Source organism: Phyllobates terribilis, unplaced genomic scaffold (genome assembly GCF_046119375.1).
Source record: "Phyllobates terribilis strain yellow unplaced genomic scaffold, ASM4611937v1 Scaffold_1__5_contigs__length_1240528914, whole genome shotgun sequence".
In the NCBI taxonomy this organism is placed as follows: Eukaryota; Metazoa; Chordata; class Amphibia; order Anura; family Dendrobatidae; genus Phyllobates; species Phyllobates terribilis.
The window spans coordinates 1066868959-1066893134 of NW_027362761.1; the positions used below are offsets into that span (position 1 = coordinate 1066868959).

The following is a 24176-nucleotide window of genomic DNA, read 5'->3' on the forward strand; positions in this document are numbered from 1 at the left end:
TTCTCCACTCTATGAACCGGGACCGGACAGAGGGATGGCAGTGAAATTTCCTCATTGAGGTGGAAGCTGGACACAACCTTCGGAAGGAAGGATGGGACCGTATGGAGAACTACCTTGTCCTGGTAAAAAGCCAGGAAGGGCCGTCTGCAGGAGAGTGCTGTCAGTTCAGACACCCTGTGTAGCGAGGTGATTGCCACCAGGAAAACCACTTTCTGGGATAGAAGGCGGAGTGGGACTTCCCTAAGGGGTTCAAAGAGTGTTTCCTGCAATGCTGTCAGCACCAGGTTGAGGTCCCACGTTTCTAGTGGTCGTCTGTAGGGGGGAACCAATCAGGAAACCCCCTGAAGAAATGTCCTTACTTGCGGCTTGTTAGCAATGCACCTCTGAAAAACCACAGAGAGAGCTGACACCTGGCTCTTAAGGGAGGCCAGGGACAGTCTGGCCTCCAGACCCGATTGGAGAAACCCAAGTACCCTGGGGAGGGAATAAGGGAATGGGGTCTGGCCACGAGATTCGCACCAGGTAAAGAAGGCTTTCCAGGTACGGTAATAAATCTTAGCAGAGGTTGGCTTCCGTGCCCTGATCATGGTTCCAATGACGTCCGGCGAGAACCCTGACTGGGTTAGAACCCAGGTCTCAATGGCCACGCCGTCAAATTGAGGGCCCCTGAGTTCTGGTGGTAGAACGGGCCTTGTGACAGAAGGTCCGGGCGGTCAGGGAGACGCCAGGGGAAGTCTGCTGTGAGCTGTACGATGTCGGCGTACCATGTACGTGTGGGCCAGTCCGGTGCGATTAGGATGGTTGGAACTCCCTCTTGCTTGATCTTCCTCACCACTCTGGATATCAGGGGGAGAGGTGGAAAAATGTACAGGAGCTGGAACTGGGTCCAGTCCTGAACCAGGTTGCTTCCGCTGGGGACCACTTGCCCTGTGCTCTGTGGTGTAGGTGCACCGCACCCTAACCTGTAAGGCTCGCGTCGGTGGTCAGAACCTTCCATTGACCCGTGAGAAAGGATTTCCCCTTTGTTAGTGAGGTTGGCTTGAGCCACCAGTGCAGGGACCTCCTGGTTGACTACTTCAGCTGGAACTCCCTGTCGAGAGAAAAAGGGTTCCTGTCCCATGACTAGAGGATGGCTAGTTGGAGAGGTCTGAGGTGAAGCTGGGCAAATGGGACCACTTCTATTGCCACCACCATCCTGCCGAGGACTCTCATGGCAAACCGGAGAGATCGAGGGGGTTTGCTGAGGAGAATGCGAACTCCTAGACGGAGAGGCAGTGCCTTGTCTTGGGAAGGATCATTAGAGCCTTGAAGGTGTTGAATAGCATTCCCAGGAAGGTCAGAGACTGACTCGGGGTTGGTGATGACTTTTGTAGGTTGACTAACCAACCCAGGCGACTCATGGTGTCGATTGTGATTGAGACACTGAGCTCGCAGTCCTTGGAGGTGGGAGCCTTGATAAGGAGATCGTCCAGGTATGGAACGACTACTATTCCTCTGGAGTGCAGGACGTCCATGGTGGCTGGCATGACTTTGGTAAACACTCTGGGAGCCGTGGCGAGTCCGAACGGGAGAGCCACGAACTGGTAGTGGTCCTGGTCGATTGCGAACCTGAGAAATCTCTGATGGGCAGGTGCAATTGGTATATGCAGGTATGCGTCTTGTATGTCTATGGAGGCGAGAAATTCTCCCTTTTCCATGGACGCAATGATGGACAGAAGGGACTCCATGCGGAAGTGATGTACCCGTACATATTTGTTGAGCTGTTTTAGGTCCAGTATGGGCCGTACGCCGCCTTCTTTCTTGGGGACTACGAATAAATTGGAGTAGAACCCTTGGAAGCGCTCGGCCACGGGGAACGGTACTATGACTCCTGCTTGAAGAAGTGAGAAGACCGCTTGGCGGAAGGCACAAGCCTTGGCTGGCGGTTTTGGGGGAACAGAAAGAAAGAGTCTGTTTGGTGGGTTGGAAGTGAACTCTATCTTGTATCCCGAAGACACTAGTTCCCTGACCCACCTGTCTTCTGTAATAGGCAGCCAGACTTGATGAAAGAGCAAAAGTCAGCCGCCTACAGGTAGGGTGTCTTCCGGAGTCCGTGAGTCATGATGAGGAGGAAGTCTGAGATTTTCCTCCTTTGAACCTTGACTGGCCTGCTTTTGACTGCCAGGTCTTGTCCGACTTTTGCGTCGACCGAGAGTTGTCCCTGCATAGGGAGAGGTTGCTATTTTGTGCCCAAACTGAAGCGAACGCGGGAGCCAGGGAGGCCCCTGAGGCCTCGAGAATTGAACGAGCCATGCGTTCTACGTGGCGGTCTGCTGTGTCCCTGAGGGTTGAGCTATCTGGCAGTGACAGTGCTGCTAGCCTAGAGACTGGGGGATCCACTTCGGGTGGATCTGTCCATTCCTTGGTGGTCTCCTGTGGGAAGGGGTACCGCGCCTCCAGATATTTGCGAGTGGTAAACTTCTTCTCAGGCTGTGAGAACTGTTTTTTTAAGGATCGACTTAAACTCTGGGTGGTCAAAGAAGACCTTAGGCGGCTTCAGAAGTCCTTCAAAGGAAATCTTGTGTTGTGGTGCCTCCGGGGGCGGATCAGAAATGTCCAGCACCCGATGGATGGACGATATTACGTCCTCAACTAGCGCTGTATTGCTAGGGGGGATTGGGATCAGAGACCCTTCAGTTTCCTTTTCTGAGTCGGAATCACAGATGCCTTCCGAATCCTGTGTATCGCTAAGGCGTCTCCTGCTGGATGAACCAGGTTGGAGACCTTCTCTGGTCGGGGATCGCTGCGGAGAACTGCATTGTCTGACCCTGGTAGGGGACGGTCTAGATGACCTGGAACTACGGTGTCTCTACCTAGAAGGGGATGACAGTGTGCTATGGGATGACGCAGATGAACGTGACCTGTGGGTCCGCTTGCGTCCTGACCTAGACGTGGATGTGCTCGGGTCGTCATGTTCCTGAGTCGAGCCTTCCCTTTGCTGGGTAGCGTTCATAGCCGAGGCATGACTCTGCAGAGCCTGAAGCAATGTGGAGGTTAGGTTATCTATAGACTTCGTCATAGACTGCGACATCTGAGTGACCCATTCTGGCGTGGCATTAGACACCAAGGCATTGGCAGGGGCTTCTTGGGGCTCTGGCACAGTAGTCTGGATGCAGTCCTGGCAGTGCGGGTACGTGCTGCCACTAGGGAGAGTATTTTGCAGGCTGTACAGAGTGCATAATAGCAGTCCTGCCTGGTTCTCTTGGACCTTGAGCCCGGTATAGTGCACTGGGGTGGCTATGCAGAGGGCCCTACAGGGGTGGCTATGCAGAGGAGCCTGGACTCACAGCCGAGGAAGAACTCCAGCTGTGATCTTATCCCACTGGTGTGCCCCTAGGTCCAGCGCCGAAGATCCACGGTCCTGTGCCTCCCGGAGACTGGCTGGTCTTCCCTTATCCTGCAGCAGATAATGGCCGCTGGAGTAAAGTTAAGAAAGAAGGGGGGCGGAGAGCTGAAAAGGGCGGCAGAACTGTGTGAAATCGCTCACTTTCAGTCTCGATCCACCCCCTCTATGACACTGTAGTGTCATATTTGTCATCCGGGGGGTGGGCCGGGGAGAGGAGGTGGTGGCTTCGGCTAGGCCGAAGCCGTGGCCTAAATTAGATGCCTGATGCCCAAAGGGACTGCAGGCCGGCGCGGAAGTCCGGGAGGGGGCCGGATCTGAGCCGGGGGGGGGGGGGGGGGCGGGCCCTGTGAAGAGTCCCCCCTGAGGCACCGTAGAGCTGGTGCTGCCGCAGAAACAGGGCGCAGGGAGGCCTGTGCCTCTGTTGTGTTCAGCCTGCGCTCCCCCCGGTCCCGACAGGAGCCGGCAGCAGGGCTGGGGTCCCTGGATTCAGCCGTAGTGTGCTGGCTGCTGGGAGCTGCCGCCTGTACAGGCCCTACCGTTTCAACCTAATTCCCCCCAGGGGGAGGATTAGGGAGGTGCTGTTGTCCGTCTCGACCTCAACCCAGAAACCAAAAGGAATTGGGGAAGGAGGGGGGTCTCGACTTCGAACCAGCACCCGAGGGGCTGGGGAAGGAGCGATATGGGGAATAGCCATCTCATCTTCTACCGTGCACCCCATAATAAGGGGCTGAGGAAGGAGCCATGCCGGGAGTCTCGCAGTAGACCCACTTTTCTTCATCTGTAATCCCGTCGGTGAAAAACGGAGTAAAAGTTTTAGGTGTGCCTCCTATGCGACACTAAGCAAAAACTGGAGAAGGCTGATGCCGTCCAGGGGTGTATACTGCAGAGGAGGAGCCACGGTTAATCTTTTTCAGATTACGCATAGTGTCGCCTCCTAGTGGACAGCAGCACAACACGCATGGTCCATGGTCCTGTGTCCCCCAATGAGGCGACAGAGTAAAAGAGCCTTTTTGATTTTGCGCAAAATTCATGAATCATGGGGGCCAATATAATATTTGTTGCAAAAAAAAAGTCAACAAATACAAGCCAAAAAAAACAAAAGTGACATTAAAAAAATGTAAATGATGAATCAGGTCCACAGTGTTGTTTTTTTTTTTTTTACTGATGTCTTCAGTTTCTATCGGTTCCTGGCTGCGCATTCAAAAACTACATAAAAAAAACCTCTGGAACAGTTAGGAATTTTTTTTTAAAAAGAATGGGGGTCCAGAGTCTCCCGTTCCTTTTCACTGCAGTGCTGCATGAATTAGAAAGCTGTGCTCACCCATTTATTTTACTGTCCCATACAAAGTGAATGGAGCAGGAAGGTGCATGAGCGACCACCAGGCTGTTCAAGTCCTTAGCAGTGCAGAAGAAAAGGGGGTTTGGGACCCTCTGTTCTAGCGATCGGTGTGGGCTCCCGTCGAAAATACATTTATCCTCCAACCTGTGGATAGATGATAAATGTGTACTCCCTTTACATTTACTAAAAGTGGACACATGAAATAAAAAAATGACAAATTTATTTAGTTATAAATAGTAATTGATATAAAAATAAATACACAAGGACAAGTCGTCCGCGGTATATCACAATGCAGTAAAAAGTTACAACATTTAAACATTTTAAATTATTCACATTTACAAACAGTGAAATTAAGTGAAAAATAAAAAGTAAAATGTAACCTAACCAAAATGTAAAATACATAATGTTTTATATGCAAGTTGTTTAAGCCATCAATCAACATATATCAATGTTATTTCATATATAAAATTTCATATACATACAGAAGTCAGATAACCCTCCATGCCAGCTTTACTGACCTCTTTGGGGCATCCTATATATATACAGGTACTCTTTTTGTGGACTTACGCACAAAAGGCTCAAGTTTAAAGGGAATCTGTCACCAGGTTTTTGATACCCCATCTGAGAGCAGTATAATATAGGAGCAGAGACCCTGATTCCAGGGATGTATCACTAACTGGGATGCTTGCTGTCATTTTGATAAAATTATTGTTTTCTCTGCTGCAGATCTAGCAGTGCTCTGAATGCGGTGCTCTGTATAACCATCCCACCACTGATTGGCAGCTTTCTGTGTATACTGTGCATAGGCAGAAAGCTGCTAGTCAGTGGTGGGGATGGGGTTATACAGAGCAGGAAGACTACATGGCACGAGACCTCTAGTGATAATCTCCTGCTGATAAAACACTGATTTATTGAAACAACAACAAGCAGCCCAGTAAGTGACATCACTGGAATCATAGTTTCTGCCCCTACAGAAACTATGAAAATCTTGGTGACAAAATTGAATGAATACTGGTTACATGCAGACATAAACCACCTATTACTAATAATGCACTACAACACTTTCTTTTTTTTATATGGTTTAACAAAATAAGATACAACAAAGAAAATAAAGAAATGTGTGAATTCATAGTGCAAAATACCTGAGATTTATTCTTAAACAGCTCAAAGAGCACTTGGTCACCACTGATGTGTAAAGATAGGCGTCACCACTGCTAGATCGGGCGGTCCCCATCATAAATGTTAGTGCGACACGGCGGGTTCCCCTCCTTAATTAATAGGTTAAATTATTCAATATCTACAGGATACAGACTCTATAATGTCCTTCTTGTGGATGACACTTAATGTGGCATCTTACACTTCTGTGGATTAAACATAGCATCATAATAGGAGGAAATTATACTCAAAATGTGTAGAATAATTTCAGAGGAAAGAGAATTACTAACCATTTTTATATGAGGTTTACCCTGTGCAAATGCAGCATGAAATTACAAGGCAAAATGAATGTGCGCCAAGACGGATGAAAGCTATAGAGACATTCACAGTGTTTGTCTTGTATCCGCGCTCCAGAACCATCAGTCTTTGAAACTTACGCTCCTAAGTGGGGAAAAGAAAAAACAACAAGAAAAAAAAACTTATGAATGACAGGGATTCATCTATTAGGATGAGGCTTAGAAATTTTAATTTTAGGCCCTTACATAAAATTTTTCATGCTGAACTGGACACACGATGCACTAGTGGGTGCATAGCGGAAAAAAACATTATTTTTTTAGTTTCTTCTATCTGTTGGGGAGATATTAGCAATAAACGTAACGGCACCTAATTATTTAACCTTTGTTAAGTCCAAGTGGGCGTTATTAGATAGCAACTCCTAAAAGGGAGAAGACGTACACGCCCCCAGTGAACACACCCACTTGGACTTAACTAATGTTAACTCATTAGGTGCCAAATACTTTGCTTGCTAATCTCTCCAAAGAAAAATTACAAAAAGAAAAAAAAAAAAACAGGCACAATGAAACAAAGTAAATGCAGCAGCCTCACCAATGTCAGTATTCTAGGCAGTAGCATCTCAAGCAGTTTAAATGTGTTCACCAAACAAGCACCTCTGTCTAGTACTGACCAGAAGAATAACGTTTTCTTAACACTGTTACTGCACAACAAATGGCGTAAAAAAGAGTAAATGAAAACAATTCATGAATTGCTGGTTTTTGTTCACTCTGCCACATGTAGTCCAAATAAGCAACTGCCGAAGACTTTGCCTTATTCTTCAAGCTGAAGCTTGACACCATCAGACAAAGCTTTTGCCTAAAGTCCCCACAGCCCCATCTAATATCAACTCAACCCTCCTCCTCCAAAACCAGCTTCTCCACCATTGCGGACGATCAACTTTCCGCTTTACTCTCCAAATTACACCTCACCACCTGTGAACGTGGCCCAATCCCGTTCCACCTCATCCCTAACCTTCCCACAGTCTTCATCCCAACCCTAACCCACCTTTACAACCTGTCACTAACTACTGGTGTCTTCCCCTCATGCTTCAAACATGCCTCGATCACAACCATCCTCAAAAAGCCCTCCCTTGACACATCCTCTCTGTCTAGCTATCGCCCCATGTCACTTCTCCCCTATGCCTCAAAACTACTGGAACAACACGTCCATTCTGAACTGTCCTCCTACCTCCTCCTCCATTGACCGCTTACAATCTGGCTTCCGACAGCACCATTCCACTGAAACTGCCCTGACTAAAGTCACCAACGATCTACTAACTGCCAAATCCAAGCGACACTACTATGTCCTCCTCCTAGACCTGTCATCTGCCTTAGGCTTGGCATCACAGACTGGGCCCTATCTTGAATCTCCTCATACCTAACAGACCAGACATTCAGCGTCTCCCACTCACACACCACCAAATCATCTCGCCCCCTGTCGGTGTCCACCAAGGTTCAGTCCTAGGACCCCTGCTCTTCTCCATCTACACATTCGGCCTGACACTGCTCATAGAGTCCCACGGCTTTCAGTATCACCTCTATGGTGATGACACACAGATCTACCTCTCTGGACCTGATATCACCTCCTTACTAACCAGAATTCCACAATGTCTGTCAGCTATTACATACTTCTCTGCTAGAATTGTAAAACTTAACATGGATAAAACAAAATACATCATCTTTCCACCATCTCATTCATCCCCCCCAGCTGACCTATCCATCATATTCAATGGCTGCTCACTCTCTCCAGTACCATAAGCTCGCTGTTTGGGGGTAACCCTGGATTCTAATCTCTCTTTCAAACCACATATCCAAGCCCTTTCCACTTCCTGCCGACTCCAACTCAAAAATATCTCCCGAATCCACACATTCCTCAACCATGAATCTGCAAAAACACTAGTGCATGCCCTCATCATCTCCCGCCTCGACTACAGCAACCTCCTGCTCTGTGGTCTGCCCTCTAACACTCTCGCACCCCCTCCAATCTATCCTAAACTCTGCTCCCTGACTAATCCACTTGTCCCCCCGCTATTCCCCGGCCTCTCCTCTCTGTCAATCCCTTCGCTGGCTCCCCATTGCCCAGAGACTGCAGTTCAAAACCCCAACCACCTTCTCTACTCCCCTCTTCCCACAATCGCATACAAGATTTCTCCCGTGCTTCCCTCCTACTTTGGAACTCTCTACTCCAACATATCAGACTCTATCCTACTTGTGAAACCTTCAAAATGAACCTGAAGACCCACCTCTTTCGACAAGCATACAACCTGCAGCAGCCCTCGCTCCACCATACCGCTGCACAACCAGCTCTACCCTCACCTACTGTATCCTATTCCTCAACCATCCCTTATAGATTGTGAGCACGGTACTCTCTCCTCCTGTACCAGTCGCCAACTTGTGTTGTTCAAGATTATTATACTTGTTATTTGCTATGTATGCCCCCTCTTTCACATGTAAAGCGCCATGGAATAAATGGCGCTATAATAATAAATAATAACTCATCCAGCAAAATACAACCTCAATCACAGCTCTTTTGGAGGAGAAATAAAAAAGTTATAGCTGTCAGAATAAGGGACGCTGCCAGAGCAGTTTTCATCTAATCGGTGGTGGTGGTGGGGGGATGTTGGACCTCCACTGATCTCATATTGAGTTTGGTCATCAGTTATTAAATCCTGGACAACCTACTTAATTTATTGGGAGCATTCTCCATAAGTACAAGCTGGGCAATATCCACAGCACACCAACATCCACTGCACGCTGGTGGGGATGAAATAGTCACCACACTTGCAGATGAATTCCCTGAGTGTAATAGCAACAGTCATAAAAAGGAGAGGGAAGAAGGACGAGTCAGCTCACCGCAATCTGAAGCACCTTCTCATCAGAATACACCGCACTGAGCCGCCCTGGTCCAGGCAGATATAATCATGTAGCAAAAAAGTGGGTCTCCAGCAATGATGGAAAAACAGGCAAGTATAAAACTTCACATTTATTTAAGCATGACTAAAGAAGCTAGCCAAAACGCGTTGGTTTTTTCTGTAGTGCTGCACTGTGTCATGTCGATATGACTTTTAAATAAATAATTAAATAATAATTAATTAAATGTGAAGTTTTATAATTACCTGTTTTTCCATCATCACTGGAGAACCACTTTTTCTCTACATAATTTGCACACAGGGGTCACTTTTTGAGAATTTCTGCTGTTTTGCCAGCTTTGGGGCTATGCAAAAGGGTCTACAAACTACTCCAGTATACTTTGCGCCCCAAAAGCCAAGTGGTGCTCCTTCTATTCAGAGCTGTGCAATGTGCCAAAATAGAAGTGTACAACCACATATAGGGTATTGCCACACTTGGGAGAAATAGCGTAATAAATTACAGGTGCTTTCTTCATACTGACCACAGTAAAGATGAAACATTTTCAGCTAAACCTGCTTATTGTAACAAATGTAATTTTTCATTTTCACAGAGCACAATGGTAAAGAAATCAGAAAAACATTTGTTGGATAAAAATGCTCACTACACTCCTACATGACTTCCAGGGATCGTGTAGTTTCCAAAATGACATACCAACAAAAGAACATAAGTGAAAAATTGCACTCAAAAAATGCAAGTAACCGAATAGGTGCAGAAAATCTGCAACATCAAAAAGTCACCAAAAACCCACTGTGGAAAAGTAGCCAAACTGACAAATTTTGGTGCCAAAAGCCAAATCGCGTCCTCTCCTTCCGAGCCCGTCCCTGTTCACAAACAGTAGTTTCTGACCACATACTGGGAAATGCAGCATTCGGGAGAATTTGCTTTTTAAATTGTGGCTCCATTTCCTCCTATTTACCCCCTGTGAAAATGAAAAATTTGGTGCTAAAGTAACATTTCAGTGGAGAAAAACTTGATTTTTTTTGTTTCCACGGCCAAGCATTATAAAATTCAGCGAAGCACCTGTGGGTTGGAAACGCTCACCACATCCCCAGATTAATTTCTTGAGTTTAGTTTTCGAGATGGGTCACCTGGAGGACTCTGCAAGTGGTTCCTGCATACTACTCCAGACACATTTGGGCAACAATAGCGTTTGTTTCCTTCAGAACCCTGCTGTGTGTCCAAACTAGTTTTTGACCACATAAGAGGTATTTCCATGTTCAGGAGAAATTGCTTTACAAATTGTGGCATCAATTTTCTCCTATTACCCCTTGTGAAAATTAAAAGTTTGGTGGCTTTGTAAATGTGATATGGTGCCCATAAGCAGCTTCCTTTTGGTGCCTCACCGTGTGCCCAAACAGTAGACTCTGACCACATAAGGGGTGTCCGTGCATTTAATAGAAATTTTTGGGTGCAGTCTCTCTCATTACAGCTTGAGAAAATTAAAAATCTCAGGGTAAAGCAACTGTTGAGACAATGTCATTTTTCATTCCACTTTTGCTCTAATTCTAATGTCTTCAAGCCAAATTTGTGCTTCAAAACTTTTTTTGTGCTGATCACACATTGGGTATCGACGCACTCAGAAGAAAATGCATAACAAATTGGGTCATCCATTTTCTCTTTTTACCTTAGTGAAAATGAAAAATTGGGAAAAAATAAATGTGTTCTTCCATGTTGTTTTAATTCCTGAATGCATAGGCCCCTTAAATAGGTCTGTAAAAAAACATTTTTTGTAAATTTGGTTGAAAAAAAAAGAAAATTGAAGTTAAACTTTTAATCATCTTAATAAAATAAAAGGACATTTAAAAAATGATGCTGATGTAAATTAGAGATTTGAGAAATGTTATTTATCACCTCTTTTGTGGGTTATCACTATGTGTTAGTAGGGCAAAAAATATATAAAATTTGAAAATTGCCAATTTTTATACATTTTCACCAAATTTCTTATGTTTTCATTAATGAACGCAAATTTTCTCAATTTAACCACTTCGCACCAGAGCCTGTTTTTCCTTCGTGACCGGGCCAATTTTTACAATTCTGACCACTGTCACTTTATGAGGTAATTACTCTGGAACGCTTCAACGGATTCCCCTGATTCTGAGACTGTTTTTTTTGTGACATATTGTACTTCATGATAGTGGTAAAATTTCTTCAATATCACTTGCGTTTATTTGTGAAAAAATCGGAAATTTGGCGAAAATTTTGAAAACTTTGCAATTTTCAAACTTTGAATTTTCATGCCCTTAAATCAGAGAGATATGTCACACAAAATAGTTAATAAATAACATTTCCCACATGTCTACTTTACATCAGCACAATTTTGGAACACAAATTTTTTTTTGTTAGGAAACTATAAGGGTTAAAAGTTGACCAGCGATTTCTCATTTTTCCAACAAAATTTACAAAAACATTTTTTTAGGGACCACATCTTATTTGAAGTCACTTTGAGGGGCCTTTATGACAGAAAATGCCCAAAAGTGGCACCATTCTAAAAACTGCACCCTCAAGGTGCTCAAAACCACATTCAAGAAGTTTATTAACCCTTCTTTTTCATCCCTTAATTTTGCATTATCATAAGGGTAACAGGAGAAATTGCACCATGAAATTTGTTGTGCAATTTTTCCTTAACACGCCGATACCCCATATGTGGAGGAAATTCACTGTTTGGGAGTACGGCAGGGTTTGGAAGGGAAGGAGCGCCATTTGACTTTTTGAATGTAAAATTTGCTTGAATAATTAGCGGACGCCATGATGCATTTGGGGAGCCCCTGATGTGCCTAAACAGTGGAAACCCCCCACAAGTGACATCATTTTGGAAACTAGACCCCTTAGGGAACTTATCTAGATGTGTGGTTAGCACCTTGCACCCCCAGGTGCTTCACAGAAGTTTATAATATTGAGCCGTAAAAATAAAATTTTCACATTTTTCCCACAAAAAATGTTTTTCATCCCCTGATTTTGCATTATCATAAGGGTAACAGGAGAAATTGCACCATGAAATTTGTTGTACAATTTCTCCTGAGTACGCCGATACCCCATATGTGGGGGAAAACCACTGCTTTGGTGTATGGCAGGGTTCGGAAGAGAAAGGAGCGCTATGTTGGCTGGGATAGGTTGCAGACACCATGTCACATTTGAAGAGTCGCTGACATGCCGAAACAGCAGAAACCCCCACAAGTGACCCCATTTTGTAAACTACACCTCTCAAGGAATTCATCTAGGGAAGTAGTGAGTATTTTTTAATTTTTAATTTTATATCATTGGGCAGTGAAGAAAACATAATTGTATTTTTACAACAAAAAATGTTTTACCCTCAGATTTTACATTTTCACACAGGGCAATGGGTAAAAATGGTGCCGAAATGTGTCACACAATTTCTTCTAAAAGTGGCAATACCCCATATGTGGCTGTATCGTACCGCTCAGCCATACGGCGAGATCTGGGGGGGACGGAGCGCTATTTGACAATTGGAGAACAAAATATTGTAGAATAGGCATTTGGATTTGGGAGCACAAAATTTTCTAAATTTCTTTTGGGGGGCAAGGGCCATTAAGCTTTTCCAGAGCCTTTTTGCTACCAGTAACTTGGAAGTCCCTTATATTTTTAACAGATGACGGACCTGAGTGGGGACTAGCTTTTTTTGAGGACTGAGTTGAAGCTTTTATTGGGAACATTTTACGTAACATTTATCCGGCACTCGAGGCTGAGCACTTACATCGGGGTTTCCATCTAAATTTCCAAGTGATGTAATTCAATTCAGATGAAACCCCTGCGGGATCCATTCACTGTAATGAGGCAGCAGAGTTACTCTGGACTCCGTCTGGCCTCTGTTTAGCGGTGTCCTTTTTTTCAGAAGTGCACAAAACTGTGGCCAACCGCACTTTTATGCATGCCTAAAAAAACTGACACCGTGGGATCACAGGCCAGACGGCATCCACAGTGGCCTATATCGGCCTCATTACAGGGAATCTTCTGTCATGGGTTCCGTCTGAATCACGTATTTAAGAGATTTACACGGAAACTCTCGTGTAAGTGTTCAGCGCAGAGCGCAGGATAAATGTGGGCAGAGCCTTACTGCGATCTTTGGGAGACATAATAAACAAATCAGTAGCAGGTGAAGAATTGGTTTTATTTATTTTTTACGCGGTTCCTCGTGCGGTATAAGTGATGAGATTACTTTATTCTTCGGGTCGGTGCGATTACAGAGATACCAGATTTATATCGGGTTTTTATGACTGACAGCTGTCACACACTATAAGACGCTTTTTTTTGCAAAATCTAGTTTTTGCATCACCATATTTTGAGAGCTATAATTTTTCCATATTTCGGCCGACAGTCATGTGACGGCTTGTTTTTTGTGGGACGGGTTGACATTTTTATTGGTACCATTTTTGGGTACGTGACATTTTTTGATCTCTTTCTATTCCGTTTTTTGGGAGGTAAAATTAACAAAAACCAACAATTCAGGAATTTTTTTTTTAGTTTTTTTTAAATGCCGTTCTGCATGTGGTAAAAGTGATAAGGCAGCATTATTCTTCGGGTCAGTACGTTTACAGCGATACTACACTTACTGTATATTTTTTTTATGTTTTGCCGCTTTTACACAATAAAACAATTTCATAGAAAAAATATTTTTTTGCATCGCTTTATTCTGAGAGCTATAACTTTTTTATTTTTTGGCTGATGGAGCTGTATGGTGGCTTTTTTTTTGCGAACAAGATGACGTTTTCAGCGGTACTATTTTTATTTCCATTTTGCTTTTTGATCGCATTTTTTTCCACTTTTTGTTTGGCGATATGATGAAAAAGCATAGTTTTTTGCTTCGTTTTTTTATTTATTTTTATTACGGTGTGCACAGAAGGAGCTAATTAGTGTGACAGTTTGATAGATCGGGTTGTTTCGGACGCAGCGATACCAAATATGTGTACTTTTTTCGTTTTTGCATAAATATACGGATTTATTGGTTTAATATTTTATTTATTTATTTTTATTTATTTTGTGATTTTTTTTTAACAGTTTGAAAACATTTTTTAGACTTTTTTTTTACTTAGTCCTGTATGGGACATTAATTTTTATTTTTCTAATCACTGTTCTCATGCAATGCAATAGACATTGCATGAGAACTTTGCTGACAGTTTCACACTGTCGGTCTCCTGCTAGACTCAGCTGTAGGCTGAGCTCAGCAGGACACCATATATGGCAGATCTGGAGGCCGTCATGTGACCTCCAGCTGCCATAACAACGGCAGGTCCTGGAAGACATCAGGGGGCCGTCGGAGAGGTAAGTGGACGACCCCCTCTCCTCTCACTATCTTCTATATGACGCGATCACTATAGATCGTGGCATATAGAAGATAGCAAAGGGTTAACATCATTGGGACCTGATCCAATCAGGTCCCGATGATGTCCCCTGTCAGAGCTGTCGCTCTGAACCGCACCCGCAGCGCTTGCAGGACCCTGGGGGTCCTGACGTCTGCGGGACCACCGACCGTTCATAAACGTGTCGGCGCTGCACAGAGCCCAGGCAGCGCCGACGTTTATGTAGAGTGGGTGGTCGGGAAGCGGTTAAGTTTACCACTATCAAGAAGTACGAAGTGTCACAAAAAATGATCTCAGAATCACTGGGATTGGAAGAAGCATTCCACGTAACGTGGCACGTCAGATTTGAAAAACGGGGCAGTACTTAGATGATAATAAGCCTTCGCTTGTAAGTGGTAAGTATATGAAATGAACATTTCACTATAACAAACCCTATGAATGCTATTAGAGATGCAATCATTCTCTTCTACAGCATGCAAGTGCATTGCCAATCTTTACTTTAGGCTACCCTAAAGTTTCATCTTCAGGAACTAACTGCTCCTCTGCCTCCCAGCTTCCTCCGGGGCGGGGGCAGCGTGCTCCTGAAGATTGACAGTACGGAGAAGCGGCATAGGTACGCTGCAGCCGCATCACAGGAGAATAGAGGCTCTGAAGCTGGTTTGAATAAGCCTTAGATCAGTTTTTAATACTAGAGGTTAGGACCATCTTGATTGTGGCACACCTTGACTATGGCTTTTACACTTTTTTTATCAAAATGATGTTTACTAAGTACCCTATGTCATTTATATGCACTATTGCTTTCAGGGCTGTGGAGTCGGAGTTGGTGTCATGGAAATTGAGGAGTCGGAGGTTTGGCTTACTGACTCCACAGCGCTGATCGCTTTTACTTATTTATTTACAGCAGGGTATATGTTCATTTTGTTTCTGTCTTGGGTCTTGTTTGATCAGTGTTTACAGGCTCTGTCTGCAGAGGTAGTCGGTAACCTAGACAGCGAGCATTAGACAATAAAATAAAAGAGGATTGTTTAGAAGATTTCTTCTTCACGTTTGCTTGTTTTTACAAGGACTTTGCAATTTTAACCATTAGTGCTATTGAGAAAACTCCTTTTAAAGTATTAGAGACCAAATTAAGTACAATAACAAAACCTGTCACCCATCCCAGGGCAAATACCTAAAGAAAACATGTGACTGACAAAAAACAAACCTACTTTTCTGCTGATTTATCAGATCCTCGTTCCACCGATCTTAATATGGATCGCTCTGGAGACAATGCGGGTGACTTCATAGTTGACGTAAGGGGTGATGAGGTGCGGATGGATGAAGTGGACAGACCGTGACGACGTAACTCCTGAACTGCACGCTCCCTGGTTTAAGACAATATGCATGTAGACATATTAGAGCCCCCTACTCTTATTCCATGATGGTATAATAGCTGTCACGTGCATTTTAACTCATAATACATAGGTAAAAACAAAAGAGTAATACCCATCATAGGAGGATCGCTTAGCTCTGGGTGAGGTTGTGTGACAGATTGACTTTTCCATTACTGAAATCAGCACTTCTGAGGAAGACCTCAGTTGTATGTAGCTCATGAACGAGGCAGTGCATTGTAATATGAATATTATACACTCATGTGCTGAGGAGAGAGGTGGGGGATTCTTACGGCATTAGGTTTTCAATAAGCATCCAATTAAAGTCCACTATATAATAGCCTGAAAACAATAATGTCAAGTTTAATGACTCCTTCAATGATTTATGTTCAGCTTAGGGCATTTCTGGTGGGGTCTATGGTGTCTTCTTACAATTCATACATGTTAAAGGGAATCTGTCAGTAGGATGAACCCTCCTAAGCCGTCTACATGGGCACACAGGACATAGGAAGCTGAATACAATGATACCTTTGGATCCCGGATAACAAGGTATCATTTTATTCAGCTTCCTATGACCTACATGCCCATATAGACGGCTTAGGAGGGTTTATCCTACTGACATATGCCCTTTAACACCTTTACGACCTTGGACATATAGGTACGTCTAAGGCTGTCTTGTCCCCTTTGATGCGGGCTCCGCATCTTTCCCGGCAAATGACAGCTGATTTGATCAGCCGTCAGGTGCGTCTAACAGCCGCAGATGGAATCGCGATCCATCTGCAGCTGTTAACATGTTAAATGCCGCTGCCAATCACTGAGAGAGGCAATTAACTTGAGCGCGCCGGAAGCACATCATTAAGACCTGCCTATCGGTGCCCCTGTCACGTGATCGCCGGGTACTAATGGATTGGCATGACAGCCGGGGGTCTGCAGATCTCCTCTGAACGCGTTCATAGGAGATGATGATTTCTGCTATGTGTAACACAAGCGATCGGTAAAAAAATAAATATTTTAAAATATTAAAGTTCAAATCACCCCCTTTTTGCACCATTCAAAATAAAACAAAAAATAAATAAAAAATACACATTTGGTATCGCTGCATTCAGAAAGGTCTGATCTATCTATCAAAATATAAACTAAATTAATCCATTAGGTAAACGGCGTAACGAAAAATATAATCGAACCACCAGCCCTAGATCATGAAAAATGGAGAAGCTACAAATCTTGGAAAATAGAACCTACAAAAGACAAAAATATATCTCATACCCTACCATCATTATATATAAATGTAAAGCAAAGTTGCATAATAAATATAGGGTACTTAGTGAACTATTTTTGATCAAAAAAAGTATACAAGCCGTCCCACCAGCGGCAAGGTGACCCTAAATTGGGACGGTACCTATACTGCCTATATTAAAAACCTTACTGTATATCAAAGTTGAAGTAATGCATATAAAAGGGTAGACAAATAGGACCGGGTCCCAACTCCAGACCACCCAGGCCCGTGGTAAGCTACATATATACCAGTCAGCTCAACAAAGGGGATGCCACACCCTTAAATTGCACAGAATGCAAACAAGACAAAAAACCAGGCAATGTGAACTGAGGTCTAAGATGGTAGACATGCAAGAAATAGGAGCATGTTCACACTAGCAAAAAAGAAACAAAACCTACAAAAGACAAAAATATATCTCATACCCTACCATCATTATATATAAATGTAAAGCAAAGTTGCATAATAAATATAGGGTACTTAGTGAACTATTTTTGATCAAAAAAAGTATACAAGCCGTCCCACCAGCGGCAAGGTGACCCTAAATTGGGACGGTACCTATACTGCCTATATTAAAAACCTTACTGTATATCAAAGTTGAAGTAATGCATATAAAAGGGTAGACAAATAGGACAGGGTCCCAACTCCAGACCACCCAGGCCCGTGGTAAGCTACATATATACCAGTCAGCTCAACAAAGGGGATGCCACACCCTTAAATTGCACAGAATGCAAACAAGACAAAAAACCAGGCAATGTGAACTGAGGTCTAAGATGGTAGACATGCATCTTAGACCTCAGTTCACATTGCCTGGTTTTAAATCTTGGAAAATAGCACAATTTTTTTTTTCTTACAAGTTTTGGATTTTTTTCACCACTTAAATAAAAAAGAACCAATACATGTTTGGAATCTGTGTACTCGTATTGAGCTGGAGAATCATCTTGCCTGGCCAGTTTTAGCAAGTCGTGAACATGGTAAAAAAAAAAAAACTTTTTGCATTTTCACCTAACTTGGAATTTATTTCCCGCTTTCCAGTAAGCTATATGGTAAAATCAATGGTGTCATTCAAAAGTACAACTTGACCCGCAAAAGACAAGCCCTCACACGGCCATATTGATCGAAAAAAAAAAAGAAGGGGAGCAAAAACAGAAAATTGCAGGGTTGCGAAGGGGTTAAACTTTTCTTACCTTTCAAATCGCTCTGTAGTAAGCTGCCTTTTTGCTATATCGTAGTCAGACTGCAGCTGAGTAAGTTTGTTACGGAGCATGGTGGCTTCTCGGGAGTGACTGTTGCTATAAATGTACAAGAATTAGTAAATCTCTGTCTATCAGAATACCATAGTAAAACAAACTATACAAACATATTCACTTATTATTTTATATTTACACGGATGTAAATATTTTCAGATTGATTACTTCATAGAAAACACAAGATCTATGTGGTTGAGGAACATTTTCTTGAAATGGGAACAATAAAAAGAAGGCATTATGATGAGTAAGCAAAGTAATCACGAGTGACAAATTTCACAAAATTGCTCATCTTTGCATAAACATATTATTGCCACTTGGTGCAAGCATACCAAATTAAGATACACTATAGGTGAAACCATCATGGATTGTTTGGCTTTATTTGGTTCTTATGTGTGGATAGAAAAAGAAAACTTTGCATGAAGTGCCGTTTATGGATATGGACGCCTTCAGGGTTTTACTTAAATGTATTTATTTTGGGCTAAAAATAATTTTTGCAATTGGGTTTCATTAAAAACTTTGCACCGTTTAGTTTTAAGGCTGTTTATTTAACTGCACATTGATGGCTGCAGAATGAGACTAACTAAGAATAATCCAGGCAGCCCTAAACTAATTTTTCCCCCCAAAAATTAAAACAGTGAAAATCCTATTCCCCAAAACATAGCGACTACCTCTCCAGCAGAATGTGTGTGCAGTTGTGGGATTCTCACAGGCTTCTCACAACCCTCCATTTGTAGTCAGAATAAGAGATATCTCAGGTTATTGTGACATCTCGTGGACGTAACTAAAGGAACGCTGCCCGCAGAATTAAACTTACTGATGTAATCAATGTAACAGTGGTGGGAATGCTGCGGGCAGCGTTCCTTCCGTCAAAACACCAGAACTGATATGTTATTCTGCATTTGCTCATTAAATGATCATATTAAAAAGTGATCAAATTGTTTGGATTACTGAAGAGTGAAAGAGTTTTTACAGGAATCTCAGGAAGAAAGGATACGCACAGTTTACTCTCTGCTAGGGTGAGCTTATCTTTCAGCAGCTGAATCTCCGATTCCTTCTCATGAGAGCTTAGATGACTCTGGAACTCCTTCTCTCGGTTTGTGGCTAGCAAAGTCTCCAGATTCTTAATTGTGAGCCTTTCACTTGCTAACTGTTTCTTTAAAAGTTCGGCTTCAGACTTCATATCTTCCAGTTCATCTAAGACCTTGGGAAGAATACACAATAATGTTCTTTGATGAGAAAGTCCAAGTCATTGTAAATTTCCTTACTGGGTGTATGGAAAGTACTAAGGCCTGATACAATAACAACTGAGGTGTCCGTGTACACCGGCAAGTCTACACACATACTGGACTGGTGCATGTCAGTGCCGCAAATCCTGCTCCCATCTGCTATGTGGGGAGCAAACAGAGCGGCACACAGTCATTCAAGTCCGCAATTTGCAGATGTGATTGGCCTTTTTTCTTTCGGCTGATTTAACCTGGCCTAAAAGTGGTCATACACATTAAATAATCCACCTAGCTCCACATGCAGTTTATCTTAATGGAAAGAATGGAATCGGCTACGGACAGACACCTCAGGACCAGTATGCTGAAATCCAACACACCCAATCTTTTCCCAACACCAGCCATTGGGGAGTCAGGTGGCCCCATACATATTAATTGGCCAATACTGATGAAATTGTTGAGTTTAGCCTGAGTTTTGTACATAGGTGCATTTATTTTATCAATAGTGTCCTGCTCTTGTATAATTTCTGAAAAAAAAACGACTTGAGAATGCAAGTTAAGCAGGAGTCATAAATGAGACGGTGCTGCAATTAAGAATGAATTACTGATGTTATCATAGCATCAGTAATCAAGTGTCGACTACTCAAGTCCATCTCCAGCTAAGGCACAGTGAAACCCTGCTGCTATGTAGCACATAAACAGAGCAACAGAAGGGTATTGAGGGCAAATACTCATTCTACCTCAGTTTATCTATATTTATACATCACCCAATTTAATTGTATTAATGTGCATATTCTGCATATATACACACTCCTCAACAATGTTAATGATATAAAATGGAAACAACATTTTCAAAACATCTCTATTTATTCAGCATTGAGTATAAGCACCATGTGCAGGAATCCCCACACTTAGCATGTTATCAATGAGGTTATGAATGGTTGCCTAAGTCATCAAGATCCTCTGCTGGCAGCTCCTTTTGCAACTGCTGACTAATGACGTCCCAGATGTTCTTGATGGCAGACCAGACTAGAGATGTTGCAGGCCATGGTAGCTTTTGTAGACCATGCAGGTTGTTCACAGTAGCATGAGCAAAATGCAGCTTGGCATTGTTGTGTTGAATAATGGGCTAAAAAGAGAAAAAGAGCCAGCTCACCCACACTCCTTGACGTCCTGGAGACAGAACCCAAGGGACCACTTGAATGAACAGACGAAATCAAGAGTAAGTTCCAGCTTCCATAGTGTGCAAAAAGGACTTATTGGTAAAATGGCAATTCCATAAGAAGTATAGGCATAGCAACGCGTTTCAAACGCAGTTATGCTTTTTTAGTCAAAGCTCAAATAATGGCACCTGGGACAACTTGGAGAAATTGCTGTACCACTTGTTCCATGACCAAATCAATATAACACTGAGATGCTACTATACCTGGAAAGAAGACTAGAGGGGTCCAGCAACTGTACATAATGCCACCTACAACATAATACTGGCAGTAGGATCAGTGTGATGTTTCCTAGTGAAGGCCTCACATCACCACTCTAAAAGGTGGCAAATCAGGATGGCAGTGGAGCTCAGTCCCCTTAATCCAAGAGGACTCAGTGATAGCTTGATATTGGTCTGGACATGATGTGGGCAACACAATGAAGAGGCTTTCAGGAGGGAATGTCACACCGAACCACTGGTGTGGCCATTTCTCAAGATGACAACGCCAGGCCGCATGTTGCTCATGCTACTGTGAGCAGTATGCATGGCCTACAATGTGTCTTGTCTTCCATCAAACACATGATTTCTTGGTGTTACAATTTCAATCCTGAGGAGTGTGTATTTGATTCCTTTCTTAAACATGAGCAGCTGAAATGTAGCATATATCTTGGTGAATAAAGTCCACCTTTTCCCTTATTTCCATTGGAGTGCCGCTTTCTTTCTACATTTGAAGGATTTGGGCTGGTTGACTGCATAACTATTGCATCCAAAACTATAGCATTGTGCTATAGGAGAAAAGAAAGGGGGGTTAGAAAAATTAATTATTATAATTTTTTTTTTAAAGTGCCATTCTAGTCTACGGGCTTTGTACCAAACTAAACAAAACTCATGGCCAAGAGAGAAGACATTTCTGAGAAGCTAACAATCTTGAAACATATTAAAGTGCCTCCACAGGTAATCATGCCTGAACAAAATAGATCCTTACTCGTTCATACTCCATGTTCCGTGCTGTTAGTTGTCTAGAGAACTGCTCTTTGCTGGAGTCCAGCTTCACACACAGCTCCCTCACTGATGCCAAGTCAGACAGAACCAAAGCCTTCTCATCCAGCTCATGCCGCAGTTGCTCCTCATATTTGGACAAGGCTTTGGCCATGGAAGATATTTGAGTTTCATAAGCCTGATGAGCATTCATGTGCTGCAAGAGAGAAATCCATGGATTACTGTAGAATCGACGTGTTTAATAAATGTAATCGTGTGTGTTGGAGGTACAGAGCAGTGGGCACGCAGTGGCATCCATCGCCCACAGGCTCCCCTATGCCAGTATTTAGAACTGCGCAGGAGACTGCACTATGCCTCGCAGTTCATGAAAACTCATACCAAAATAATAACATGACAAAGGCCAAAACAAAACTCTTTTGGCCTCTACCGACAGAGTGAGGGGCCTAAGGGTACATCTGCTTCGAGTGAAACAGAGGTTATTTTAGTTTTGACATTTGTGGGAGGAGGACTAGCATTGTCTACAACAGGCATTAAAGAGGTTGTCCGACACCAAAATCCACATTTTTTAAGCTAATCTGTGCTGTATTGTAATATACAACACCCCTATTCATTTTGTTTCTACCTTTCATTCCTCCTGAATTTCACTTCATTCCCTGCACACAGTTCGTTTACAACTGGCTCTACAAGACCAGGCAGCCTGAGGTAGCTCCGTCCCTAGCCTCAGTGTCCAGCCCCGCCCTCTGCACACTCATTGGCCATTAGTATCTGCCTCCTCACTGCCCTCTGCACACTAATTGGCCATTAGTATCTGCCTCCTCACTGCCCTCTACACACTCATTGGCCATTAGTATCTGCCTCCTCACTGCCCTCTGCACACTCATTGGCCATTAGTATCTGCCTCCTCACTGCCCTCTGCACACTCATTGGCCATTAGTATCTGCCTCCTCACTGCCCTCTGCACACTAATTGGCCATTAGTATCTGCCTCCTCACTGCCCTCTGCACACTCATTGGCCATTAGTATCTGCCTCCTCACTGTCCTCTGCACACTAATTGGCCATTAGTATCTGCTTCCTCACTGCCCTCTACACACTCATTGGCCATTAGTATCTGCCTCCTCACTGCCCTCTGCACACTAATTGGCCATAAGTATCTGCCTCCTCACTGCCCTCTGCACACTAATTGGCCATTAGTATCTGCCTCCTCACTGCCCTCTACACACTCATTGGCCATTAGTATCTGCCTCCTCACTGCCCTCTGCACACTAATTGGCCATTAGTATCTGCATCAGCCCCGCCCTCTGCACACTCATTGGCCATTAGTATCTGCCTCAGCCCCGCCCTCTGCACACTCATTGGCTGTTAATATCTGCCTCTTTACTGCCCTGTCATTCATCCCTGCGTGGAACTGACAGAGGAGCGATCCTGTGTCCTCATCTGTAGTGCAACAATCTACCTCCTATCACATTCAGTGGTGAGAGAGCCTTGATAAGCTTGATAAGCCCCGTTAAGTTATAGTATGAATGCAGTACACAAGCACCATCTCACTGTGCGGAGGCTGCGGTATTTTACCCTCATGCACAATTACATTTATATAGTTTCCGATTTTATAAATAAATTAAAAAATAATATTCATCCGGATTTGGAGAACATATGAAGTTCATTGAGTCTTACCTCTTGGACTTCATTTTCCAGGTCTTCAAGTCGTTGTCGAAGACGCCTTCTATCAGTATCCACAGAAAGCAGCTCCATCTTTACAGAGCTGCTTTCTCCGAGAGCACTTTGTGCCCTAACCTCCCATTCCTCCGCCTGGCTATGAACCATTCTGAATTGATCTAAAAGATCTCGATTCTCTTGTTCCTAAATGGCATAAAATGGAGTCAAACAAAAGCAGAAATACTATAGAGAACGGTATCTGTTTAATAGAAGGCTGGTTTCAACACAACATCAGGTAAGAGTCAGCACTCCATGAATGAAGAAGCCCAGGATTTTTGGCATAGTGTGCTTGACTTTAACACCTTCTGTGGCAACAACTTTTGTTACATCATTACATGTAGTTATAAATGTCAGTATCATGCAAAATAAAGTCAGCCAAGATTACAGTGAAACCTACAACACAAGGTATGGGATCCAATACAATGCGACGCAAGAAGGGCTCACCTTGGCAGCCATTAATGTCTCAATTCTAGACACCTCAGAGATGTAACCATGAACTCTTAGTTTTAATTCCTCTTTTTCATGTATTGCATTCTCTAATTCCAATGTAACAGTCTAGAAAAAGGATGAAACATAGCACATAAGCTTGGAAAAGCCAAATTGCAAATCTACATACTGATGGCAGTAGTAACAGTGGATGAACATGTAGATACAACTGATTTCACGGCCAGTTCATAGACTGCATCAATAGCAGACGTGTCCACATACAGTGG

The 24176-nt window shown here is 43.4% G+C and overlaps 1 protein-coding gene across 3 annotated transcripts in view; it reads right to left on the bottom strand.

The window, feature by feature from the left end:
* Positions 1-4927: 4927 nt before the first annotated feature.
* The window catches only part of CEP135 (centrosomal protein 135), an 87272-nt gene continuing 68023 nt past the window's right edge, over positions 4928-24176 (bottom strand). For all 3 annotated transcript variants that reach the window (XM_073645451.1, XM_073645450.1, XM_073645449.1), the window contains 7 exons: positions 23908-24018; positions 23422-23607; positions 21736-21945; positions 19328-19530; positions 18267-18371; positions 15645-15800; positions 4928-6320 (listed from right to left, as the gene is read on the bottom strand). In XM_073645451.1, the coding sequence (XP_073501552.1) occupies positions 6299-6320; positions 15645-15800; positions 18267-18371; positions 19328-19530; positions 21736-21945; positions 23422-23607; positions 23908-24018 (993 nt within the window). In that variant the 3' untranslated portion in view covers positions 4928-6298. The remainder of the gene's footprint in view (positions 6321-15644; positions 15801-18266; positions 18372-19327; positions 19531-21735; positions 21946-23421; positions 23608-23907; positions 24019-24176) is intronic.